The sequence below is a fragment of the Amia ocellicauda genome, chromosome 3 (assembly GCF_036373705.1).
Source record: "Amia ocellicauda isolate fAmiCal2 chromosome 3, fAmiCal2.hap1, whole genome shotgun sequence".
Taxonomy (NCBI): domain Eukaryota; kingdom Metazoa; phylum Chordata; class Actinopteri; order Amiiformes; family Amiidae; genus Amia; species Amia ocellicauda.
Window position 1 is genome coordinate 22,836,390 of NC_089852.1, and position 23,205 is coordinate 22,859,594.

A 23,205-nucleotide genomic window follows, 5' to 3' on the forward strand; every position below is an offset into this window, starting at 1 on the left:
AGACACACACACACACAGACAGAAATACAATTTGACTGAAAAAATACTGCAAAATGCAAAATGACAAACAAAGGCTTTGCAGCACCCTACTGTCTGTGTGATTTGTGCTGTATGGGACACAACATTGTGCAGGGGGAGAGGGGGAGGGGGCAAGAGCAATTGTTTCCTCCCAGCAACTCAGTCTGCCCCCCTGACCCCCAGTTCCCCAGAGCTTGGCAAGTCTCTCACAAGGGTCACTAGGTCACTTTGTTGTACTGGCACAGTGCTGTACTGGCTTTAACACTGCCAGATCACTGCTAGCGTGAAAATGGCAGCAAGCTTTGTGCCAAATCTCTTTTCCCTTTCTTTTACTAATTTCTTTTAGTATTTGTTTTAATAAATTTCAAACCTCCAAGTATTTGCCCCTGTCCCACCCTCATTTGGAGCCTGCAGTTACTGACAGAAAGAGGGTGGAGATGAAGACCCCACCCTCCGAAACTCACGCTGTCTAAGCCACCTGCTGTGTTGCGCACCGCAAGTCCACAGTGCACTGCAGCCCAGCCCTTTAACCGATCTGAGAATTTCCTGTTCCCTCGCAAGTTTTGAACCCCATATAAGACATTCTCCTTTTCTGCATGCATGCACAGCTCATACCTAAGGACTGATGGCTTTCCTCTAGTCTAGGTCCTCTTCATAGCTGTGACTCTCTGGTCTCAGCAGTCCACTTCCTTTCTGATCCCCCAAACTGAAAGACCGGACAGGAGCCCAGCCAGGGTCCCTGAACATATTGGAATCCAGGATGCTAGAACAGGGTTACAGCTTCTCTTTGTCTCCTTGCTTTTTCGCTGCTGATTTCAAGGAGCAGACTCTAACACAGAAGTGTCTGGCTAGCTAGGTCTTGGGCCTGAGAGAGACGCCCATTGCGAAGGGGCTGATCGATAGCCCACAGAGAAACATCTCAACTCCTTATAAAATGCCTCTATTGTGGGACTGACCTAGTTTCAATGTGCACTGCAAATACCAAGTTCAGATTTCCCCATTTCAGAAGCTAAAGGAGAACTGGAAAAAGGCCTTGCAGTTTTACACGCATCCTTCTTCCCCCAACCCCCTTCTTTTCAGAACTTGGCATATCGATCCACTCCTTGCAGATAATGGCTCACAGGCTGACTTTAATTACCAGCAGGACAGATCTTCTTGTCTGTCTTCCTTGTTCCAGATGAGATTGAGAGCTGAAGGGAGACAGGGGAGGGGGAGGGGGCTGATGTTGAGCGAGGCAGGAATGTGAAAGGCAGGGGGGCACCTGCATTAAAGCTTAAAATTCCCCCTCAGTTTCCGGTCATCTTGTCTCAGGCTCCAGAGTAGGTATTCAAAAGCTTAAAAAAAGAAGGGGGTTGGTGACTGAAAGAGAGGGAGATCACGAGCACAGAAGAGTGAGAAAACACTCCTGATTGCAATTGGTACTCTCTCTGCCCTTGATTCTGACATAGCTGTTGTTTCTTGGTCTTAGCAATTGGAAACCACATGGGATCCATTACGTTTCCATTAAGAACAATCACAATTAGGAAGTGGGGGAAAAAAGAAAAGAAAAACGTACCTTTAGGTGTTTGTCTTACCAGCTCTGTCTGCAGAATTCCCTTTGTTTTCTTTGATAGGCCTGGTACCTGTTTGTCCTGTTAATTTGAAACTTTTTAAAGCTATATAGAGAAGCTAAGAGTTGCCCAATGTCATGTTGCGCACCCTGCATAGAATTCTGCTTTTTACAGTTCCTTGTAAGACTGTAGGGCCATTGTCTTTGAAATGGGAGTTACCTAAGAAAAAGGCACCATCCAAATATATAATAATTTGGTTTTATAATCAAATGGACATTTTACAGCTACGTAGGCCTCAAAAATCTGTTTTGTACAGAAAGCTTTTCTTACCTAGGATCATTTTTTTTTACATACAAGATTTATTTTAAATTGCATATAAAAAAAACCAAATCAGATTTAATGCAAAGAGAATAATAATAACAAAAATCCTTTTATGTTAAAACCGCTATGATTGCGGAGGCAGGGCCGGGAGGTGAAAGGTCACAAATGAAACATATTAACAGCAGGCAAGGGGTCTCCTGGGAGACATTAGCGAGTGGTGAGAAACAATCCAGATGGAGGGAAGAGGGCTCTGTCGATGCTCAGAGCAGGCAGCTGCACTCTCTTGCCTCTGTAAAACACTCCCAAAATAGCAACCGCCAGCAGACTTAACCCCTTCACCACCACCAGCCACAGGAACAACACAGGGCCATCTGCGACAACAGGTTTTAGTGCCGTGACTTTCTGTGTGTCTAAACACGGCGTCAAGAGTTCAGATTCCCACCATTTTTTTATTATTATTATTTTATTTTTTTAGATTTGTTTTCCTAATTCGTTTATTTTTTTAACTAAGCTTTGTGAATCACTTGCAGGATCAAAGTGGGAAATTTGGTCTTCCACCGTGCTCCTAACCAAAACCCACAACAATTTGTGACAAAAGGTTTTAGCAACGCTTCTTTATTTGTTAACAAAAGTGTCTGCTGTCTAAACAGGGGGGATAGGAAGCTGAGAATCCCCTAACAGTCTGTCTGTTCTTGATTTTTGATCATTCATATGCATTTAAAAAAAATTGGGGATTTTGTTTTTAAAGGGGGGGCTTTAAAAGACTTTGGATTGATATGGTGGGGAATTTGCAACTTGCGCATGATTTTCCCACTGTGCTGTACTTTGCTGCAGTTAAGATGCCCGAGGGAATCCAGGAGGTCTGCAGTAGAGGCAGGGGTGGGCTGGTGAGAGCGAGACAGGACTGGTTTCTTATTTTTTGAAAAAACTATTGAGACTAATTATTTCACTGACCACAACACAGCCCAGACTGCCTTCCTTCTCCAATACAGTAGCAGCTGAACTATGCAAAACAATATTCCACCTTATGCAAGAGAACTGCAGAGGTATAGTTCCAATTCCATATGAACTTAGGCCGACTTTCTCCAGTTCAGACTCTTCCCAATGGGACAACAGATATTCTCTGAAGCCTCGGTCAGATCATTTAAAATAGGAAGCAAAATCCACAGAAAAGACAATGCAAATACAAAGCACCCAGTACATATACTGTGACTACTAGCCAGGCAGAAATTACCTTCAGGAATTGGATAGTCTTTCTTTTCATTCATTGTTTTGAAGTAATGTATTTGTAGAGCCATACATAGGCATTGTAGACACAAGGGCATAAAGTGAACTTCTACACATAAGAGGTGTGTAAATCTGAGTCCTGTTCCCTACAGCTCTTGCTTAGCTTAGACTCCAGTCATAGCCTTGCTGAACAAATCCTCCACCTGTACCCATCTCTATTCTTCTCTCTCTCCCTTGTCAGGTGAGTCCATCAGAGTTTAGATTAGTCTGCAATCAAGGCTTAGCTGTGGCAGTTTCATTATTTCTTCATTTTTGTTTTTTCTACTACTCCATGGTGTACTCTGGACAGATGCCCACATTTATTGTGAGAAACTTGCTCCCTCTCTCCCCGGTATTCCAAACTGGAGATAAACTGGAGAGAGCTTGCAGAGCAACCCCCCCACTACTCACCGCCTCACCCCCTCACCCAAGACCACATAAAGTCAACATCTGGAAAAAGCTCCTTTCCTTTCTTGTCACTGCAACTCAGTCTGCCCCCCTGACCCCCAGTTCCCCAGAGCTTGGCAAGTCTCTCACAAGGGCCACTAGGTCACATTGTTGTACTGGCACAGTGCTGTACTGGCTTTAACACTGCCAGATCACTGCTAGCGTGAAAATGGCAGCAAGCTTTGTGCCAAATCTCTTTTCCCTCTCTCTCAGAAATTTCTTTTAGTATTTGTTTTAATAAATTTCAAACCTCCAAGTATTTGCCCCTGTCCCACCCTCATTTGGAGCCTGCAGTTACTGACAGAAAGAGGGTGGAGATGAAGACCCCACTCTCTGAAACTCACGCTGTCCAAGCCACCTGCTGTGTTGTGCACCGCAAGTCCACAGTGCACTGCAGCCCAGCCCTTTAACCGATCTGAGAATTTCCTGTTCCTTCGCAAGTTTTGAACCCCATATAAGACATTCTCCTTTTCTGCATGCATGCACAGCTCATACCTAAGGACTGATGGCTTTCCTCTAGTCTAGGTCCTCTTCATAGCTGTGATGCTCTGATCTTAGCAGCCCGCTTCCTTCCTGATCCCCCAAACTGAAAGACCGGACAGGAGCCCAGCCAAGGTCCCTGAACACACTGGAAACCAGGATGCTAGAACAGGGTTAAAGCTTCTGTGTGTCTCCTTGCTGTTTCGCTGACGATTTCAGAAGCACAAACATGCCACAGCAAAACAGAGAGAGAGTCAACATTTTTTTTTTTTTAGTAAGTAAAATATACAAGAAATAGTTGGCAGTGGTTGAAGGCATTAAAAGCTAGAATTGGAGGCGGGGGGGAGTCAAGCCACCGGAATGCAGAAAGGAAATGATAGCACATTCGTTCTTGGGCACCTTCTGCAGGAACATTATTGTCATTCCTGATTTGTGGGATAAGAACCATGGCAAGAACCCAGGCCGAGAGAGTGTGTTGCGTAAGTTACAGCAGCTGCGTGAGCTCCTCTGGCTGCCTGGAGCTGTGAGTAAGGGTGTTTGCGGAACCATGGGGAGGGATTGGTGTGGTATTTTTGGAAAAGAGGGCGGGAGACTGTGTGCGTAGCAGGATGGGCACCCGAGACGCACAGAAACAAAACTTGCATCTGCAGAGCGTCCTGCCCCTGTGTGAGCAAGATTTTCCCCTTCGCTGGAAGAGTCACTTATCCCTGTAACCATGGAGAGGAAGAAGGGAAGAACATTCTCAGAAAGAAGAACAAGTTATTTCTTTACTGCTTTCCCCCCCTCATCCCACCCCACCCAGCACTCCCTGAAACTGCAGTAGGTAACAGTACTATAAGTAGAGCCATCAGACTTGGGGTCAGAAGCATTTGCTGATATTTTACAGATTGAACCCACCTAATGGCTATCTAATGGCACCATCAACCATTAAGGTCAGTTCAATTCAGTCCACACTCAGGTCATCACGATCTTCTCCACTGTTTAAATGTGTCTGGGAAGAGCACAAACAGGGGAGTTAGCTAAAGCTGACTGGATGGTGACTGGGGTTTTAGAGGAAGAATAGAGGCGGACACAATCTATTAAACACATTTCGGCCAATGTTTGATCGCATTTATTCCACTTTCTTCCCACCACACAATCAATGGCACTCGCCAGTGAGCCAACCTTGGCCCCACTTTTGATAAGTCAACAGCTGCCTTCCAACCAATCAGAAGCAACTGACCTCCACCCTCAGCCCCAATAGTAATATCATACCCCTCCCCCTTTGAACAATGCAACTTGTACAGTACCAGAACAGGACACAGTATGGTGGGTTTATTTATCTTTAGTTTGTTCAAATATTTATTCTGATCACCACCAAGGGGGAGCATTGTTTGCTTTGGGACAACGGCAGGAAGTGAAGATGAGCAAGTCAACAACACCACTTTTGGTGGTGTCTCAGAGCTAGACAGAGTGATGTGCACTCAGTATAGAGGGACTGTGTCATCAGGGAGCAGGGAGAGACAAGAGTCAAACGCTGAACAGAACAGAACAGAACGGGCCAGTATGACTGGAATATTCATTGAACTTGACAGAAATGTCTGGCAAAGAAAATGTCTTCTTTTTCTTCTATATTGATTATTTGTATTATGATTCTCACAGTTGTTCTTCTTTATTACAAAAGCCCACACCTATTGCAGATGATTCTTCTTGCAGTTGTGCACCAGTGTATTCTCTATATACAAACATACAAACATCTTTGTGTACTGCCAGTGTCAATGCCTATCCCGTTCTTTTTAATGTTTATGACCTTTTCCAAATAAAATATAGAATGTGCAGACTTGCAAAATAACAATAAATCCTATGTACTAATAGCTGACTGAGCTGGCATTAATTTGCTGCAACATTTTTAATAAATATTAAGTTTGAATTACAAATCGCCTGGAAATTCATAGAAGGGGCGTGTCTTTTACGTCTCTTAATAGGCTCAGAATAAGCGTGAGGTTTTAAAGGCCCATGAGTACAAGCTATTGCTCCCAACACATTGTGGAAACCTAAAATAGAAGGATGGGCGTTCAACTCAAAAAAGCATTAAGCACAAATGGTGGTGCATGGGAGAATGTGGGCTGAGAGATGCCAGCAACTTCTGCCATGGGACACTGAAAAGACCCAGAGACAAGAAAATGCAGGACAGATAACAGCATAGCATAACAGCATAACAATAGCATTGCTTCTCTGGGTGGCTTCTCTCATTATATGACCTTCCAGTAGCTCAATAATTGTGTGGCTGGCGAGTATATCCCAATCTTTTCTGTTGATTTTGGTACAGTTACAGTGTTTTTGAAAGAATGGCTGCCTGCCACTGTTTAAAACATGCTTTCCACAGTTTTCAAATAACTGACTGAAGTGTTACTATGGCTGGCAGCTTTATCGCATCTCATTTTATTGAATGGTACACCCCTATTTATACAATATGCACCCCGTTAGTGTGGCTTAGTGCAAGAAATGCCCAGAATTAAATATGGCTTAACTGCAAAGATCAATTGTTTTCCATAAAACAGTTCTTTTAACCTTGCAAATGTCATTGCACCAGACATTTCTGACTAGTTTGCAACTCTTAAAACATGCACAATCCTTTAGTGCATCCAGCCCTATAAGTTACATGGTGTAGCAAAATACAATGAAGGTACAGCAACTCCAGTGAATGAGTAACAGGAAAACAGATAGCTTAAGTAGTGAGCATGCATCCTTTAAATCCTCTGCCTATTTTGTGTAAGGTATTGGCTTGTTTTTTTAGTTTTTTTAAATAGGTCAGAGTTATAGTACAGTGAAACACACTGAAGTCTGAAGTGCACTGTAAAGCAACTATGAGAAATTGCCTCTTACTCTAGCACAGATGTTTTTCTTTCAATTTTAGGCCACAATTATCCCAGTGGCACGCAGACCTAAATGTAGGTGCTATTAACTGGATTTTATTTTTAAACTCCTCCATACATTATAATGATCTTAACTTTGTTATTAAGAGTGGTCCTGTCTAATTAACCTTATGCTGAAGGAAATGCAATAGGACCCGATTCTGTGATGAATGTAGGTCATCTATAATGTTGAATATTTCTTATTTGTTTTTGGTTGTTTCGTTTAAATATAGTTCAAAATGCAACCCTTTTCTCTTCTAGACAGTTTTTTTACTATTATTAGAGAATCAAAGAGTATTCTTAGTGTCAGTTCCCATGCTGAATTTAAATTCTGTTCAGGACGATCAGTTGGTATGAGAGTTGGCTGACCCTGTAGTAAAGGGAAGCATTGCCATGCAGGATTGGATTATAAATATCTGCCCCCTGCTTGAGTCTCTCTGTCAGGCCCTGCATGATGCACAAATCCAAGCTATACTATCCGTATACTAGGTTTAGTGTTGTGTCTTCTGCATATTATCTCATTGTATTGTGTCAGAGCCCTGTATTACAAACCGTGCTCCGAGATCACAGAAATCACAATATTATTATTATTATTATTATTATTATTATTATTATTATTATTATTATTATTATTATTATTAATAATAATAATAATTTTACATGCAATAAACTCAGTGATTTCAAAATACAGATAAGACTGATCCTTCCCAAGTCCAGAACAAGTTTTGTGTGTGGTCGGCCACAGATGGGCTTGTTTTATGAGAGGTTTTATAGGATCTTCCTGTTGGCGGCTGCTCGTCCCTTTAAGCAATCAAACAGGTTTTCTGTTGTTATTAAAGTCCTTTTTGACCTGGTGCCTGTCTCCTTCTGTCCTGCACTGAAAGGGTAACTGTTGTACTTGATGTCCACAGGCTGGCTGTACAGAGAGGTGCAAGAAGGCTGGGTCAGAAAGCGGCGCCATTGGTTTGTCCTGACGCAGGACTCACTGGATTACTACACCAGCAACGACAAGACAGCCAAGAGGCTGGGCACCATGGTCCTCACTAGCCTCTGCTCCATCATCTGGCCCGACAAGCAGACATACAAGGAGACCGGTGAGTCATGGCGCTGGTTGCTTGGAAACTGAAACTCTCATTTACAGCAGCATCCACCCAACCCACTCCTCCAAGAAGCGGTGGGCAGCCACGGCTGCAAAACACATGGCATTATAATACCTGTAGAAACTGCAAATTACAATTGGGAGCACCCTGAGCCACCCCCTGGATCCGCCCCTGACCACTGGCGTAAGGTGTTTGATGCAAGTGGTCCCCAGAGCGTTGCTGGTTTGCATTCGGCCAGAGCTCTGATTTTGTTCATCAAGTAAATTATCCTCTTAAACTAGCCTCTGTTTCCGGGCCAAGTGCAGATGAGGGTATAGAGAGAACTACAAACCCTGAGGGGGACTGAAGCCCCCAGGACAGGATGTGAAGAATACTGCTGTACAGCCTCTGATGCATTTATTTTGAGGAGAGTCCATCAATGTATGGAAAAAGGCCAGCTGAACCAGTATTACAAGGTCATTGATATATTCTAAAGTACAGTACAGTGATCTTTTTTTGTGTGTGTGTGGAAAATAAATGACCTCGTCCACTTTTACGAGGAATTGTCTACTAACACTTCAGTGTAATGGGCACAACTGCTATAATGGGGACACCTGAATTATTGCCACAAGAATAATGCCTGCATACCCCACTTCCCATTGAGATCTGAGGGTTGGTCCCATGTATGATTCCAAACCCTGAGTCAAACTCTGTGATACATGCAATGAACATCAGAACTCAGAGGAAATGCATGAGGTATTTTTGTGTTACTTCTGTGTCATTCCTACATTATTTCGTTAGGAATTTTTGCCTGTTATTGTAAAGTGGGACCAATTCAACACATCATCCAAACATGGCAAAATGTCATCTCTCTCTGGACAATATATCACTAAAGAAACTAGGGTTTTTCCTCTAGATTTTGTTTTCTCCTGTTTCCAAAAACTCCAAATCAAACTCTTTAAAAGGTGTGGTTTATCAAGATCTGTGATGATATACACTGGAACACACAAAGGTGTGGAAGTTAGGGCACCTGGTTAAGAATTAATTATTATGTATTTACTATTGTCTGGGTGATTAAAGAGTGGTTTTAGCCATGGAAAGGGTTTGTCTTTTGCAATGTTTTTTTGTATTTTTTTTAAAGAAGCTCATTCACAGTTTCTGGCCTCAAGGATCTCTTTAATCTTTTTTGGGAATTTGTTTTTTCCGTGAACAAATATTCCTCTGAGACCAGTTCCCTGAAGCACTAGTTGTCTCTCTGTGGGACTTTCCACCATTAAAAGACATGTCCCCTCCACAACCCCTCTTATCTGCAAATTCGAATACCCAGAATCCACATCTGTACTCCGAACACTACCGTGTGTCTTTAGTGACTCACATGTAAACTGATGCAGCTAGGGAAAATTTAAGACTTTCTTGGGATCGTCTTGTCTTGTTCTCTGAAAGGGCAGAACCCCCCCCCACACACATAGGAATTGACACAAAAAGTTGATAAAACTTCCAAACATCTTTAGCATATTAAAACTCAACACTGTCAAAAGCTTTTACTTAGTGGCTCTAGTGGTCAACCTTTATTCCTTTTGTTGAGTTTCATTTTCCAAATGAAAAATGTGGCTGTTTGACTTGAATTGTACTGTACAAGCCTTAAACTCACCAGTCCCACTGATTTCTGTGACGAAAGCCACATCTGTTCAGTGAATTATTAGGGAAGGCAGGCATCAGGCAATAATTTAAATGCAAACTAAAACAAAATAAAGTATAGCTGAGTTTGACCGACTGGAATCTTTAATCCAAGTAAAGTGAGTGAATGCTTTGGCTTCAACTCTTCGGCACAGGTGCCTCGGTATAGCTGGTAAAGGGGAAAGCCTGGCGATGTAAACTTTTCAAGAACTGAAGACAGAAGGAGGAAATGAATGGGTGATTTACTGTTGGGCATTCCAGGTCTGTAGCAATTTCCTGTGCCTGGCAGGTAGCAGGCTGAGATTGCTATGCAAAGTTCCACTCAGACCACAGATGTGTACAGCAAAAGCAATGGGGGGAGGTGTTTAGGTTTGCACTGCAAAATGGAAGACATCTCTTATAACAAAAGATCCTGGATCTGCCATTAAACCTAAGAGAGGACCATATGGTGAGCCATCTTGACAATAGGTTCCCCATTTGCAGACCACACAGTCAGCAGGGAAACTTCACATATGCACGCAGCGTGTTTCCCTTTTACTTTTACAGTTATGTCTCCAGCCCTAGTTACGTCACCAGCCCTTCTGTTCCTTTGTCAGTGTACAAAAAAAGTAAAAAGAAGAAAGAAAGAATAATTCAGAATGGCACGGTTCCCTGAAAAGCCTCTTTAGAATGATCAGCTCCATTTTGGGTATCTGTAATATGGATCGATCCCGATGTATGCAGACTCCACAGGATGTTATTGTTCTCCAGCGATCTGTCCTCCATCTTTCTAGGATGAGTGAGCATTCAATATAATCAAGTTAGTTCCCATTGATGATAAATAATGTAATTTAAACAAAATGTATTCACGAGAGACATTGTTTCAAACGAAGGGTATCACTGCATTTGTCTGTGGGCATTCTGTCTCGCTCTAGGCCTGCAATTTATGAGCTGTTCCCCTTGAGTGTCCCTTGCATTGCTCAAAGCACAGGCTGAAGACGGTGCTCTAGTTAAAGGAAAAGGTCCTGTAAGATGTAAGTTATTCAGTCCTTAAAGGGTTTAATACCCCAGGCCTCTTAACCCCAGTCTTTAACCTAACACAGAAAGAAAAGCACCAACATAAGGGGTAACTGGAGAGGTGTAATAACTGGTATGAGGAGGGTGAGTCTCCCCTCTGGTATCCATGCCAGTCCCTGATTGTTCTGTCTCTGTTCTCAGGCTACTGGAGCATCATTGTGTATGGCCGCAAACACTGCTATCGCTTATACACCAAACACTTCAACGAGGCCGTGCACTGGGCGTGCGCCATCCAGAAGGTTATTGACAGTCGGGCCCCAGTGGAGACCCCCACACAACTGCTCATTCGGGACATTGAGGTACTCTTTACTCCTGTGTCCCATTCCAGTCATGGAAGAGCTGCCTTTCTGTCTGTTTTTTGTTTTTGTTGTGCTATTTAATTTCCATATGAATACAACCTCTTCCAAAATAGATTATTTAAAAATGGCTTAATACAAATCTTAATAAATTGAGTCAAAGCTTTCAACTACATTCATACGACAAGGCAGGGAATTTTACTATACATTTGGAGGCCCCTGAGGATAGAGTTCTATGATTTAGGAGACTGTTGAACAGGAGAGATTGGACAGGCATTCTTTGACACAAAGAGCTCTTTAATAAACATATGCATAACTTGAATACAGTGAAAATCAGAGTGACGGTCACTTAGAATTTCAGGCTTATATTTGGTTTATTTTAAAGAAATTATTCGATTAGAATACAAGTTACAGAAAAAGGGGAATTAATGAGAAAAGAGAAGCACTACGGGACAGAAAAAACCCAACATCTCTACCAAAAAGAACAAGTTAAGTACTTCTACTTTTCTTACTAAGCTCTTGTTTGACGATTCTGCAAGTGGATTCTCAGCCCAGCAGGATGCTTCACACACACACACCCAGCTCATTACATCACATTGGCAGAGAGATTACACAAGCCTATCAATGATAAGTGCTCCAGGACTTGATGGCTGGCTGCCATTTCAAATTTTCGCCTCAGGTAAAATCCTCCCTCGCATGTGAGTCTCTTCTGAGAGACCACGGTGCTATTAAAATCTGGACAAGATTGGGGGGCTGGGGGACTCTCTACCAAGCAAATTGATACAAACACTGTACACAAATCAAAGTAAAATCCTGATTCTGATGTTCCATTGTATATTCCATTGACAAATAAATAACATTAGATCCCCAACCCATTGAGAAATGACAGATCACTGCCTTGCAAAAAAAAAGTACAGCCTACATTGACAGAAAGCTGAGTGGCTGGAACTGCAAGTCATGCTGGGTGAGCTCCAGCCCCATTGATTTGTTGTCAAAGTCTTGTTAATAATAAATGAGGCCCACATTTAGCTCTTGTTTCCCAGGTCCACTTCCTTATCTCCTGCAGACTCCACTGAGCGCTTCCTGCCTGCCCAGAGTCCCAGGGGATGGTATAGCTAATCCAGCCCTAGTCCACGCTCAAATGCACACACAGTCATGCACAATTACTCACAGCCCCTCTCGCCTTCACATCAAAGCCCTGTCCTGCGATACGTTTCTGTAACCGTAGACGAAGGTGCACTGATTTTATTGAACTTTTTTTAACAATTTGTTATTACTAGCTATTTAGTGCACAGCATGGCTAGTGATAGACAGGCAGACTATGTTTCAGAACTGTATTATTGTAGCTGCATGGGAGCATTAACCTTAAGAGGCATCGGTTTAGATTGTAGATCACCTGTAGACCATTCTAATTGTCTTTTATCCCTTAATTATATCCACTTTAATGTGTAGATTATTTTTTATATTGATGCTGTTAGCCTTATTATATTGTACATATGTAGTATATTATTCGGAATTAAGACAATGGAACATACGAGAGACTCGCAATACTCTAGATGTCAGGGGTGGGGAAATACTAGGTTTGCACTATACCTTGCTTTAATTTTTCCTCTGCAATGTCGTGTGTGTCAGTGTGTGTGTGGGTCTGTGTGTGTGTGTCAGTGTGTGTGTGGGTCTGTGTGTGTGTGTCAGTGTGTGTAAGCCACTCAAACCGACACTCACCAACATTCCATTCCACTGGAGTTGCCTGTAAGTGCCCTTGCTTCTAGTCTCGAACTCCAGCTGTATAATCAGTCCCAGCAACCTGACACTTTCTCTGCCCGTCTGCCATGCAAATCAGTTGTTTCCATAGCCAGCCTGCACCTCTTGCAGTAAGGAGTTGCACAATACGCTACACAAGTCTGATCGAGTGGAAGACCCTTTTTTATTTGCAGAATCTTGTTCGAGGCATCCTGGGGTGAGAAACTCCATATCACATATCACATCACATCAGGAAACGCGTATCATATGCCATCATATCACTGTGCAAAACTCAGAACAAACTGTCGTTGTAATCGCACGCGTTGGATCCAAGTAATCAGAGAAGGTTCTTCTAAATCCAAGGCATTATTTAACACCCTCTCTGTGCATGGCCCATCTGCAAAACCTGGGGCCAACTTGGCAAAGCAAAGATTCCCCAAAACACAGAACGTGTTTCACACCAGCTGAAATCAGGGAATTTGAATACGTGCCTTTTCCCTAGTGAGGCAGTGATTACCAGAAAGTGCTGTGTGATCTCAGACAAGTTTGCCTTTTGTCCGCTGCATTAATTGGCCACAGCAGCAGCTATGTCAGCACCAGAGCCTGGCGATCTGTGGAGTGTGTTTAGTGCTCACTGGCATATTTTATTCTTTCTGCAGGAGAACAAGTTTGACCCTGAAGTGGTGGAGCACATCTATAAGCACAACCCCATCCTCATGTACACCCAGAGCCCCCTGTACGCCCCGCTGCTGCCCTTCTCCTACGGCAGCCTGGACCACACTTGTGAGTACCCCCCACTACTCCCCGGGAACCACTGTACACACCTTACTGTGTCGGACTCCAGCTGGGCTTCTCACAGACTCACACCGACAGCTGGGCACCATTAATAAAGCAGTGTAATATTGCGGTTTTGGTTTTGGGGGTTTGATGGTTTGTTTTCTCCTGCCACACTGAAGTTGAGGTGTCACTTCATTCTTACAGGGTTTGAATATAAGCATCTGTTACCAGTTATGTGCTGTAGTGCTAAATTTGCTCCGTTTTTTTTCCCCTTCAAACATTGGGGGGGCACATACTCCTTAGCCAGTTGTTTCACCTTTAAACGTTTCCAACCATATTCAGACCCTCCGGTTTGCAAAACTGATTTCCCCCTAAAAATCTTCACAAAGACATGCATTGTGTTTTTTTTTTAATTCTGGGTTATTTTTCAAAAACACGCTTATAAACCAACCTGGCTGGGATAGCTATACAAATCTAGTCCACTACATCAAGTACAACAAACAAGAATCCAGCGGGTAAGATAGAAATAAGACATCGCAATTGGATGCATCACCTGGTATGAACTATTTCCATAAACACTCTGGCCTCTCAGTTGGGTGACTGCTGTGTGTGGTCTCTGTCCCTGCAGTTCACAATGGGAAGGGGTACACCACGTTACGGGACGAGGCAGTGAAGGTGTTCAACTCCCTGCAGCAGCTCGAGTCGACGCAGGACCCCGTGCCACTGATCCAGGGCGTACTGCAGACCTGCCTGGATCTACGGCCTCTGCGGGATGAGGTATACTGCCAACTGGTAAAGCAGACCAGTGGGACACCCAGTACCAACACAGCGGCCCACCTGCGCTACTGGCAGCTCCTCACCTGCATGAGCTGCACCTTCCTGCCCGGGCTGGCTGTGCTCAGATACCTGTGCTTCCACCTCAAGAGGTATGTCTCCCCCACCCATTGAAGCGCCGTAAATGAAAATGGTATTATTAGGAAAGCTGAAACTATGTCCTGGAGATCTGTTTTTCATGATTAAGAAATTAAACACTGTACCCCTTGCAGATGTGTCTCTAAAGACATCTGTCTCTCACTGCCTGAACAGCTTGCATCCGGAACCTTTTTAAACTGCGCAGCATTCAAGAGGGGAAAAGAAAAGTGCTATACCACTAATGTAAAACTCTCTTTAAAGATCTGAGAGGGAAAAAGTGCTACCCTCATAAGAAAAACTCCCTCAATTGATACTAAAACAGCTACAGGCATGTGATATGCAATATATATATATATATATATATATACAATGTGTGTGTCATTAAATAAATCTAACAAATGCTTTACAAAAACAATCTCATAAGTTATGTTTATTTCCAAACTAATTCACAAAATCAAATTAATTAACATCCTTCAGGAGACACTATCAAGGGGAACAACAGATACAATTTGGACACGTGTGAAAATCAATAATAATATTGGAACACACACAACTGATCAGGTGGCACTGTACAGTACCCTGTTAAATAATGCAGAATGGAGGACATTCATTCAGGGGGTTAAATTAAATAGATGTGGGGGTCACCATTTTCAAGAACACAGGGGGGGGGGGGCTACAATGCCAAAGATTGCACAGAAGCACCGATCAAATAATTCCCCCAGCTGCACACCACTGCGTCTCTAATGCTCTCAACCTTTTGTGGTGTCTGAGAACGCAACAAAGACATCCACAACTTTCAGGGGATGTGGGTTGGAAGTGGGGAGAGGTGGAGGGAGGGCGGTAGTGGCTGAGAGACAGAGAGTGCAGGAATCTGGTGGAATTTTCCTAATTATGTTGCAGAACAAACCTCGTCCTGTCTCTTATGAAAGTGTGCTGCAACAACACACAGCCGCACGCTCATTTATTTTAAGACACATCAGTCCCTGCCATCAAATCACTTCCTGTTTTCACCCAGTGCCAAACAGAAATACTTTTTGTGTGCAGTTGCCTTGCCTTAACAATGCCGGACAACCAGCTGTAACCATAGATAAAGAGTTCAACCAAGTCAGTTCACAGCAGCAGAATAGTTTGGTTTCAAAGCTGTGGAAGGTTAAATCCTGTTGGGGGTTTTTATACTTCCATTTCTTATTTTTTCAGTTGACATGGCATCATTTGCCATACCAAAGAACAAAGACCTTGTTCTATTTGATGACAGAATATATCCAAAGTACCACATTACTTCCTTCAGATTACATGACGTGCCGCACCTCACTCAGCACACAAAAGCAGTTCAGATTTTGGCAAAAGAATCAGACTTGTACTATCCTGCGAGGTCAAAAGACACACATTGTATCTTAAGTCGTATCTGAGCATGTCGGACAATTCCCTGCCCAAACTGTACAGCAGTATTCCTATAATAACGTCCCTGAGGGCCCCAATCCTTGATGTTTCATAGCTCTCTTCAAGTCATCACCTGCATTAGCCCTAGGAAAGATACAGATGGGTGAATAATGAACTAGTGAAGAGCTCTAATGGAATGAGAACCAGCACTGGGTCTTGAGGAGCGAAATCCAGAGTTGTGTAAACCAGGCTTCAACCAGTATCCAATCAATCCTGTAGCACAATGCTCTGTAAAGCCCTGCATGTGGGAGTTTGTGGGTGTCTGGTGTTCTAACCCCCTGTTGCCTGTGTGACGTCTTCCCTCTCCCCCCAGAGTCCAGAGCCAGTGTCCAGACACAGAGATGGACAACTATGCTGCCTTCATATCAGAGGCTCTGGAGAAGACCAAAGGCCGGGAGTGCGTGCCGTCCTGGGAGGAGATCCAGGTGCTGATAAGGAGACAGGAAATGCTGTGCACTGTCCACTATCCTGGCCATGGCTCCTGCCAGCTGCCCATCAGCTCACACACCACCGCTGATGAGGTGAGGGGGAGGGCCACAACTCGGGGGCTTCATTCAAAATACTGTTTTTACCATTACCATGTACCAGCACTACCTCATTTGCCTGCACGTCTCACAGCAAGTGTGGACTGTGTGACTGAGGTGTTGTCTCTGTCCACAGCTTGTGAAGAAGATCTCTGAGCAGCTGGGCCTGCAGCTCAGCCGGAACACCTTTGCCCTGTTTGAGCAGAACGGCCACCGTGAGCGGCCAGTAGGGGGCAGCACCATCGTCGCTGACATCCTGACCAGGTTTGAAAAGTAAATATCCCTCGCAGACCTTGGACTACTCACACATTGGCCACTGGGACAGGGGGTGGGGGGGTGATTTGCAGGTCCTGGAGAGCTCCATTTTAGAGGATTAAGAGGTCCCTCTCAAACTGTCAATTTAGAACCAGTTCATTTTGATCACTTAAGCCGGTAGTGCTTTGGTAAACCAGGGAATTCAGAGATAATTTGGAAGACATACGTGCATAAGCTTCAGGCTTCTTTAACTGAACAACTAACCCACTTAATCTATACAGAAATATAGATTACGAATTACAGAACCCACCCTTCACAACTGGTGATTTACAGAACCCTATAAAGCGAACTGAACTGGGGCTCTCTGGGACCAGGGTTGGGCACAGCTGCACTTAATTTTTAAGCAAGGGAGCTTTGTATTCACAATCTGGAACTCGTGTATACTAATGTTGCAGGCCTCAGAAAATGAGAGATGCAAAGATTTGATATGGACGATTTTAAGTTGCAGTCCACTTTAGTAAAGCTTTTAGTGAAATCTCAGTATTGACTCGTACCACCTTATCCTTGAAATCTAGTACAGAAATCTATTCTCTATAATAATAATAGTATTTACAGTCTTGGTGCTAGAACAAACGAACAAGGACAATCCATCAGTACTCACTATGTATTACTTTAAGACAATGGAGCGGTGTAATGCAGTATCACAACATTGTTTATGGATTATTGTGGGCTTCTGTACACTTATCAGTCGCCTTAGGCACAGATGTCTACCAGATTCATAACTAATTAGACCCATTCCAAATTAATCACACCTTTTGCTTTGTAAATGTACAAGGAAGTGTAAAGATGCATAAACTATAATTGTTTACCTAAGTGAATCAAGAGTGAGTCAATCTGCAGAGAACAGCAATACAAACAGTCTCTAACTGGAGAGGAGTTGCTGGTCTACAGAGGGAGGAGGATAAATTAGCTCAGTGGCAGAAACACTAGGCCTCAAAGCCTGAGGGGCGCTAAGGAGGCTGTATCAATGGCAATGCCTCCTCACCACACAACTGGTCTGTCTTCCCAGTCTTTCCGCAGATGAGCCTGAATCGGAAAGCCAGTGGAGACTCTGCTTTAAACTCTACTGCCTCCTGGATGCAGAAGGAATTTCCACACACAGTGTCGAGTACCACTTCCTCTTTGAACAGGTACTGTGGAAGCACTAAAAGTGAATCACGGTGGGGAAAAATAAACGGGTCCTTCTTATTTACTATTCCTTAGGGTTTTCTTTTCCACTTCAAATGAGCTAAGAACCCTACATCTTCTAATTTCCAACATTTAAACTCAATGGGATTTGGTAACCTTAAGTGACTCTGATTTTGCAAGCTAAATATTGTGGTATGGAGTCTCAGTACAGTGTTTGGCACAGAAGGACACTGAATCCATGTAAGAGGTGAGTTAAATTAGCGGAACAATCTCTTCTTCCTATTATGCATGTCATGTAGGGGCAGAAGTAGGTTACAGGCATTGTACAGAACAGGATTGTTGCTTTTCATTTGTTGTGCATTGTGTGAAGCATTCTGTGGTAATTGGTTGCAAAGGTCATTACACTAAATAAAAATAGAATTAACATTCATATCTTCTGAAGGGAAGGTGGCACCTGCATTGTGTTTCAGTAGCTGCAGAAATGAAGATGGTGTGCAGGTAACGGGGTAACCGAGCATCCTCTCTCCCACTCCAGTGCCACGAGATGGTGACCCGGGGCCAGCTGCCCGCCTCCGAGGATGACCTGCAGTCCCTAGCAGCACTGCGGCTGCAGGCTGCAAATGGAGATTTCAGCACCCATGCGCCCTGCCCACCGCTGGAGGAGCTGTTCCCCGGGCAGGTGGTGGAGGCCAGGGCCGTGCTCTCGCTCAAGAACCCCCAGCCCCCTCTGGCCCCCTTGCCTCCCGCCCCACCCGCCAGCTGTCCCCAGCGGTTCCCTGGTGGCTTCCTGTCGGGGGCACTGTGGAGCCACACGGCCACTGCAGCCCACAAGCAGAAGGCCGAGCAGGACCAGCGCCTGCGGGGGCGGTTGAAGGAGGAGGCGGCAGCCGTGATGGGTGCCATCGTGGAACGTTGGAAGAGCCTGCAGGGCTACAGCCGGCAGGACTGCATGGTCGCCTACCTCACCATTGCCAAGCGCTGGCCGGGCTTCGGCTGCACGCTCTACGAGGTGGACTTTTACATGGTGAGTGCTTCCAAACCCTCTGCCAAAGCCAAGCACTCAAACACAGTGGTTTCCAATGCCTGCTCTTGGTGTATGACTGGTGTCTACGTTATATTAATTGACTAGTGTCTGTCTTATTTCAACCTGGTCAGACATTTTGAACATATAAATGGGTGTAGGTTCTTCAGGAATGTAGACGTAAACTGAGTCTGGAAGGCAAACTAACTGACACAGCGGTCCTCCAGCAGTAGGGTTGGCTTCTATATAACATACCTGCAGCCACAATCTGGGCGGGTTTCAGTGCTGTAGGTGCACGACTGCCAGAGATGTTGCAACGGGGTAGGCAAACCAGGCAACTAAACGGGATCCACAGGATCGACCGCAACATAAACTGAAAAATTCCACTACCAGAGAAAACACTGTACGCACGTCCCCCGATCCCCCCTCCCACGCCACGCCGCGCTGCTCTCACCGGAGAAAACATCGTCAGCACCCCCCCCACACACACTCCCTGGAAGTATTCTGCCTAGGACCCCTACAGACTCTAGAACCGCCACTGACGATTGCACAGCTCCAGCACAAGTCCAACAGGGTTTATAGGTCTGTCTGAAGGATCGATACTTGAAGAATCAGGAAAAGTGGTTAAATGCCTACAATATCCTTCTTAGTTCCTTTTCTCGGACCCGACAGATCCAATCTGACGGAAATACCTCATCAAAGATCGCTCGATCCTAGGGCAGGGCTTTTCAAGGCCTAGTCTGAAAGGATATATCATAATTTAATCACAATAAAAAGCTACATCAGGATTCCACAGTGTATACTTAGGGCTTGGATTTAACCGATTGTAACTCTCCAGCCTTCCCTCCCATCTCTCTCTCTCTCTCTCTCTCTCAATGCCCAGAGCTCGACGGGCACTTTTTCACAGAAGCTGTGGCTGGGTGTATCAGCGAACTCTGTGTCGCTGTACAGACAGGGCGAGACGGACCCCCTGGAGAGCTTCCCCTATGGAGAGATCTGTTCCTACGGAGCCTTTGACAGCAACACCTTCAAAATCACAGCTGGAGACCGAGACCTCCTCTTCGAAACCAGCAAGGTAGGCCCCCATCCCGGTTACTGACGCAGCGTGCCAAAAGGACAAACTTTTACTTATTGTATTGAAACGGCAGGGCAATCGATGATTCTGGAGTGCTTTGTGTTGGACTTGAAGGGGTCGGTGATGTAATAAAATGGTGTTGTGAAAATGTCACAACATGGGTACTGCTCATCTTTTCACTACACAGCGAGACCACAAAGAACCAGAAGAACATACTGCAGGACAGTGGGACATACTGATATGTAAATACTGAATATACCATTTTCTATTTTTTTGAGCATTATAAGCTTTCTTTTTATGAGTAAATTATACTTTTTTAAATATACAGTGGGGGAAAAAAGTATTTGATCCCCTGCTGATTTTGTACGTTTGCCCACTGACAAAGAAATGATCAGTCTATAATTTTAATGGTAGGTGTATTTTAACAGTGAGAGACAGAATAACAACAAAAAAATCCAGAAAAACGCATTTCAAAAAAGTTATACATCGATTTGCATGTTAATGAGGGAAATAAGTATTTGACCCCTTCGACTTAGTACTTGGTGGCAAAACCCTTGTTGGCAATCACAGAGGTCAGACGTTTCTTGTAGTTGGCCACCAGGTTTGCACACATCTCAGGAGGGATTTTGTCCCACTCCTCTTTGCAGATCCTCTCCAAGTCATTAAGGTTTCAAGGCTGACGTTTGGCAACTCGAACCTTCAGCTCCCTCCACAGATTTCCTATGGGATTAAGGTCTGGAGACTGGCTAGGCCACTCCAGGACCTCAATGTGCTTCTTCTTGAGCCACTCCTTTGTTGCCTTTTGGGTCATTGTCATGCTGGAATACCCATCTACGACCCATTTTCAATGCCTGAGGGAAAGAGGTTCTCACCCAAGATTTGACGGTACATGGCCCCGTCCATCGTCCCTTTGAAACGGTGCAGTTGTCCTGTCCCCTTAGCAGAAAAACAACCCCAAAGCATAATGTTTCCACCTCCATGTTTGACGGTGGGGATGGTGTTCTTGGGGTCATTCCTCTTCCTTCAAACACGGCGAGTTGAGTTGATGCCAAAGAGCTCGATTTTGGTCTCATCTGACCACAACACTTTCACCCAGTTCTCCTCTGAATCATTCAGATGTTCATTGGCAAACTTCAGACGGGCCTGTACATGTGCTTTCTTGAGCAGGGGGACCTTGCGGGCGCTGCAGGATTTCAGTCCTTCACGGCGTAGTGTGTAACCAATTGTTTTCTTGGTGACTATGGTCCCAGCTGCCTTGAGATCATTAACAAGATCCTCCCGTGTAGTTCTGGGCTGATTCCTCACCGTTCTCATGATCATTGAAACTCCACGAGGTGAGATCTTGCATGGAAACCCAGACCGAGGGAGACTGACAGTTATTTTGTGTTTCTTCCATTTGCGAATAATTGCACCAACTGTTGTCACCTTCTCACCAAGCTGCTTGGCGATGGTCTTGTAGCCCATTCCAGCCTTGTGTAGGTCTACAATCTTGTCCCTGACATCCTTGGACAGCTCTTTGGTCTTGGCCATGGTGGAGAGTTTGGAATCTGATTGTTTGTCTCTTATACAGGTAACGAGCTGAGATTAGGAGCACTCCCTTTAAGAGAGTGCTCCTAATCTCAGCTCGTTACCTGTATAAAAGACACCTTGGAGCCAGAAATCTTGCTGATTGATAGGGGATCAAATACTTATTTCCCTCATTAACATGCAAATAAATGTATAACTTTTTTGAAATGCGTTTTTCTGGACTTTTTTGTTGTTATTCTGTCTCTCACTGTTAAAATACACCTACCATTAAAATTATAGACTGATCATTTCTTTGTCAGTTGGCAAACGTACAAAATCAGCAGGGGATCAAATACTTTTTTCCCTCACTGTACATATATAGTTTTAAATATACAGTACTGTGCAAAAGTTTTAAGCAGGTGTGAAAAAATGCTGTGAAGTCAGAATGTTTTCAAAATCAGACATTAACAGATAATATTTATCAATTAACTGAATGCAAAGTGAGTGAACAGAAGAAAAATCTAAATCAAATCCATATTTGGTGTGACCACCCTTTGCCTTCAAAACAGCATCAATTCTTCTAGGTACACTTGCACAAAGTCAGGGATTTTGTAGGCATGTAGTCAGGTGTCTGATTAAACAATTATACCAAACAGGTGCTAATGATCATCAGTTCAATATGTAGGTTGAAACACAATCATTAACTGAAACAGAAACAGCTGTGTAGGAGGAATAAAACTGTGTGAGGAACAGCCCAACTCAGCTAACAAGGTGAGGTTGCTGAAGACAGTTTACTATCAAGAGTCATACACCATGGCAAGACTGAGCACAGCAACCAGACACAAGGTAGTTATACTGCATCAGCAAGGTCTCTCCCAGGCAGACATTTCAAGGCAGACAGGGGTTTCCAGATGTGCTGTCCAACCTCTTTTGAAGAAGCACAAAGAAACGGGCAACGTTGAGGACCATAGACGCAGTGGTCGGTCAAGGAAACTTACTGCAGCAGATGAAACGCATCATTCTTACTTCCCTTCACAATCGGAAGATGTGCCATCAGCTCAGAATTGGCAGAAAACAGTGGGACCCTGGTCCACCCATCTACTGTCCGGAGAAGTCTGGTCAGAAGTGGCCTTCATGGAAGACTTGTGGCCAAAAAGCCATACCTCCGACGTGGCAACAAGGCCAAGCGACTCAACTATGCACGAAAACACAGGAACTGGGATGCAGAAAAATGGCAGCAGATGCTCTGGACTGATGGGTCGAAATTGACTATATGCCTACAAAATCCCTGACTGTGTGCAAGTGTACCTAGAAGAATTGATGCTGTTTTGAAGGCAAAGGGTGGTCACACCAAATATGGATTTGATTTAGATTTTTCTTCTGTTCACTTACTTTGCATTTAGTTAATTGATAAATATAATCTATTAACATGTCTATTTTTGAAAGCATTCTTACTTCACAGCATTTTTTCACACCTGCCTAAACCTTTTGCACAGTACTGTATGTCAGTTATAAAAATAATTGCAGAACCACTGATCTCCCCGGGAGGCCTTTCCAGAAGAACAAATCGTTCCTCTCGTCAGAAAAGTTTCTTGCTGCCCAAAGGGAACAAAGGCTTCTGTGTGATCTTTTTCAGGGCACACAAGTAGCTTTTATTTATTTATCGTTGCCAGGAAAGTCACC

General features: G+C 44.0%; 1 protein-coding gene across 1 annotated transcript in view; it reads left to right on the forward strand.

Moving 5' to 3' along the window:
* The window catches only part of plekhh3 (pleckstrin homology, MyTH4 and FERM domain containing H3), a 53,415-nt gene that overhangs the window by 26,489 nt on the left and 3,721 nt on the right, over nucleotides 1-23,205 (forward strand). The window contains exons 4-12 of the mRNA XM_066698518.1: nucleotides 7,888-8,070; nucleotides 10,930-11,087; nucleotides 13,484-13,607; nucleotides 14,230-14,527; nucleotides 16,267-16,474; nucleotides 16,614-16,750; nucleotides 17,802-17,922; nucleotides 18,456-18,944; nucleotides 19,825-20,016. Of these exons, the coding sequence (XP_066554615.1) occupies nucleotides 7,888-8,070; nucleotides 10,930-11,087; nucleotides 13,484-13,607; nucleotides 14,230-14,527; nucleotides 16,267-16,474; nucleotides 16,614-16,750; nucleotides 17,802-17,922; nucleotides 18,456-18,944; nucleotides 19,825-20,016 (1,910 nt within the window). The remainder of the gene's footprint in view (nucleotides 1-7,887; nucleotides 8,071-10,929; nucleotides 11,088-13,483; nucleotides 13,608-14,229; nucleotides 14,528-16,266; nucleotides 16,475-16,613; nucleotides 16,751-17,801; nucleotides 17,923-18,455; nucleotides 18,945-19,824; nucleotides 20,017-23,205) is intronic.